Source organism: Ailuropoda melanoleuca, unplaced genomic scaffold (assembly GCF_002007445.2).
Source record: "Ailuropoda melanoleuca isolate Jingjing unplaced genomic scaffold, ASM200744v2 unplaced-scaffold10819, whole genome shotgun sequence".
Lineage (NCBI taxonomy): Eukaryota > Metazoa > Chordata > Mammalia > Carnivora > Ursidae > Ailuropoda > Ailuropoda melanoleuca.
In genome coordinates, this window is record NW_023179192.1 from 1 (window position 1) to 3,116 (window position 3,116).

General features: G+C 36.8%; 1 protein-coding gene across 1 annotated transcript; it reads left to right on the plus strand.

The window, feature by feature from the left end:
- The first annotated feature begins 1,915 nt into the window (after positions 1-1,915).
- LOC100479891 (olfactory receptor 51G2) lies at positions 1,916-2,716 on the plus strand. Its single transcript, XM_019793892.2, has one exon. It carries the CDS (start codon positions 1,916-1,918, stop codon positions 2,714-2,716), a length of 801 nt encoding a protein of 266 aa, XP_019649451.2.
- Positions 2,717-3,116: the final 400 nt, after the last annotated feature.

Consider the following 3,116-nt stretch of genomic DNA (forward strand, 5'->3'; position numbering starts at 1 on the left):
GTCAGGATCTTTAAGCTTTTAATCCACAATACCATGTTAGATAGTCAGACTTTATAGAAACACTTTTAAAACATTATTATTTTCTCTGAGGATCTCAGTCTGACCAAAGATTAGACTTAAGCGGCAATTCAAATAGGAACAGCTGGTAAATGCTCAGGCCACCACAGCTAGGACCCATAAACTCCACACAAGGAATGAAGATTTGGCAGTGCACATCTCTACAAAGGTCCACAAACAATACCAATGATGACATTAGTGAGTGAGGGTAGATGAGGGGTTGGAACAAGGAGGACATGCAAATATTTGTAAAGCTTATTGTTTGTGAGATGACTGCTGTGATATGAAGAATATAAAAGTAGATATGCAAATGTCTGTTAGTCTCATAAAAACAGAATCTGTTGAGGGATAGACTCAAAAAATAGATGTGCCCCCTNTAGACTCAAAAAAGAGATGTGCCCCCTGCTGTCTAGGAGAAGGTGATTCAGTGTATCCACAACTGGTTTTACCTGGATAAATAAGTTTTGGTAACATTGACCATGAAAATGGTCTTATCTCTAGTATATTGTACATTATAGTTGAATGTTAATCAAGCTTCTCACTCCTTCAACGAAATTGCTAACTATAATTTCTTAGATCTTCGCTATAATCTTAAAGCTTAGAGCCAAGCATATCAAGAAAAATAATTAATATTTATTGAATGTTTGGATGAATAAAGAACCATATCCCTATGGAATTAAATCAATAAAAGAGGCATTTTATAACATTTTGTTATTGTTATTAAAAATGAACTATTTGCTTACACAAATATATAGTAACTATGCAAAATATCCCTAGATCTTATTAATTGAAATTCAAAATATTTAACCCTACAATAAAAAAAGGTAACCCATGAACACGATTCAACAAAAATTAAACAATCTGTATAAGAGTTTAGTATTTTTAAATATATAAAACTAAATTATTTTTGTTTTTCTTCATGTTTAATTGAAAAAATGACATCTACATTCAACAATGAATTAACATGAAACAGTGCTTCATAACCTATGGAGTGAAGGTATACTTAAAATTCTTCAATCAATCACAAAATACTTTCATAAATATAATGAATATTAGGTTTAAGCGAAATGAAATGGAAAACACATGGCAAATCCAATAATAACCTTATTATTGTACACTAATAATAATTAGCATCATTAACGAAGCACAGCTATATTATGTCAATTAATGCAAAAGTTTCTAAATGCTTATTTGCAGTTTATGCACTCAGTTCACTGCAGAAAAAAATAGGATATTAAAATCTGTCCACGGAAATCAATGTGTCCATGAGGTGCAGTTTAAGTAGCACTGCTCTAATATGGATCAAGGTAGACCAAGGCAGTAAGACTTACCGTGGCATGATGTACCCCTGTAATCACAATAACAGGTATGAATATGCATGGATTTTGGATTTTTAAAAGAAACTTATTTGAAGCACATTATGTATTTTGGATCTTTTATTTTAAAAAATCATCATATGAATTAAAGGACTTAGATAAACCAAATATCAAGGGTACATTTCCCCCCTCATTTTTCCTTTAAAAAGCCACAATATCTGGAGAATTTGATCAAAAAAAGCAGGTCTTGTTTTTCAATCTAGAGGCTCAGATGCTCTGTATTGAGAAACAACATTTAAACTCATAATAGATACAAATCAGGGTCAGTCAGTTTAAAATAAAAGGTATTATGAGTTGTCAAATGTCAAAGTCAAATTTTAACATCTGTGAGTGAGACAATAACTTTCATCCTAGGAAAGGCTTGCGGCGCTGGCATCCTGTTGCCCACCAATAGCACCAAAGCCATATTCTCCACCTTCCTGGTGACAGGCATACCTGGGCTGGAGACTGTGCACATCTGGATCTCCATACCCTTCTGCACCATGTTCTTCATTACCTTGGTGGGCAACGTGACCATCATGACAGTTATCCTCAGGGAACGGACCCTCTGTGTGCCTATGTACCTCTTCCTGGCCATGCTAGCTGCCTCCGATCTGGGTCTGTCCCTCTTCACTTTCCCCACAATGCTGGGGATCTTCTGGCTGGATGCTCGAGAGCTCACCTTCTCTGCTTGCTTCACCCAAATGTTTTTTATTCACACCTTCCAGGATTTTGAGTCAGCTATCATACTGGCAATGGCCTTTGACCGCTATGTGGCCATTTCTCATCCATTGCACTATTCTTCCATTCTCACCAACAGTGTCATTTCCAGGATAGGTTTGGCCATTGTAGTGCGCACCTTGACTGTACAGGTACCTCTCCCTTTCCTCTTGAGAAGGCTGTGCTTCTGTCATTCCAATGTACTGTCTCATTCCTACTGCCTGCATCCTGACATTATAAAGCTCTCTTGCTCCAGCACCAGGATCAATAGCATCTTTGGACTGTTTGTGGTATTATCCACTATGGGACTTGATTTTCTCCTCATTCTCTTTTCATATATCCTGATACTGAAAACTGTACTGAGCATTGCATCCTATGGTGGCTGCCTCAAGGCTCTCAACACCTGCATTTCCCACATCTGTGCTGTGATTCTCTTCTTCACACCAATGATCTGCCTGTCTATACTGCACCGTTTTGGCCCCAAACTTCACTCACATATCTACGTGACCTTGGCTAACATGCATTTTCTCATTCCTCCTGTGCTGAACCCCATTGTGTATGTGGTGAAAACCAAACAGATATGAGACAAAATTCTGAAAATCTTCATCAAAAAAGGACCAGAATCCCAAGTCACGTTTATAACATGAATGAGCCCTATCCTTACAGAGAAAGAATGCTTCCTGAAACAAAGAGCTTGCTGATATTCCAAATGCCAACAAAGATTCTGTTTGACTGACTCTTCTGAATTATATGGAATATTGGGTTGGGTTTCCTGTAAAACTGTTTCTATTCTCTGATTGAACAAATGTACATTAAGCAATAAAAATTGTCCAGGAAATTGAAAATCTGAAATAATGGGCCATTCTCATTATTTCTTAGTCCAAATGGTTCTCACGTTTTAGTCAGAGATGTTTGTAGTCTGATAGTTCATCGTGGACAGAGTGAATAGAGTACTTCTTGCTATCATCTGTATATATATATCAC

Excerpts from the sequence above, each read along its gene's own strand:
- LOC100479891 (XM_019793892.2), top strand. The coding sequence starts at position 1,916 with ATGTTCTTCATTACCTTGGTGGGCAACGTGACCATCATGACAGTTATC.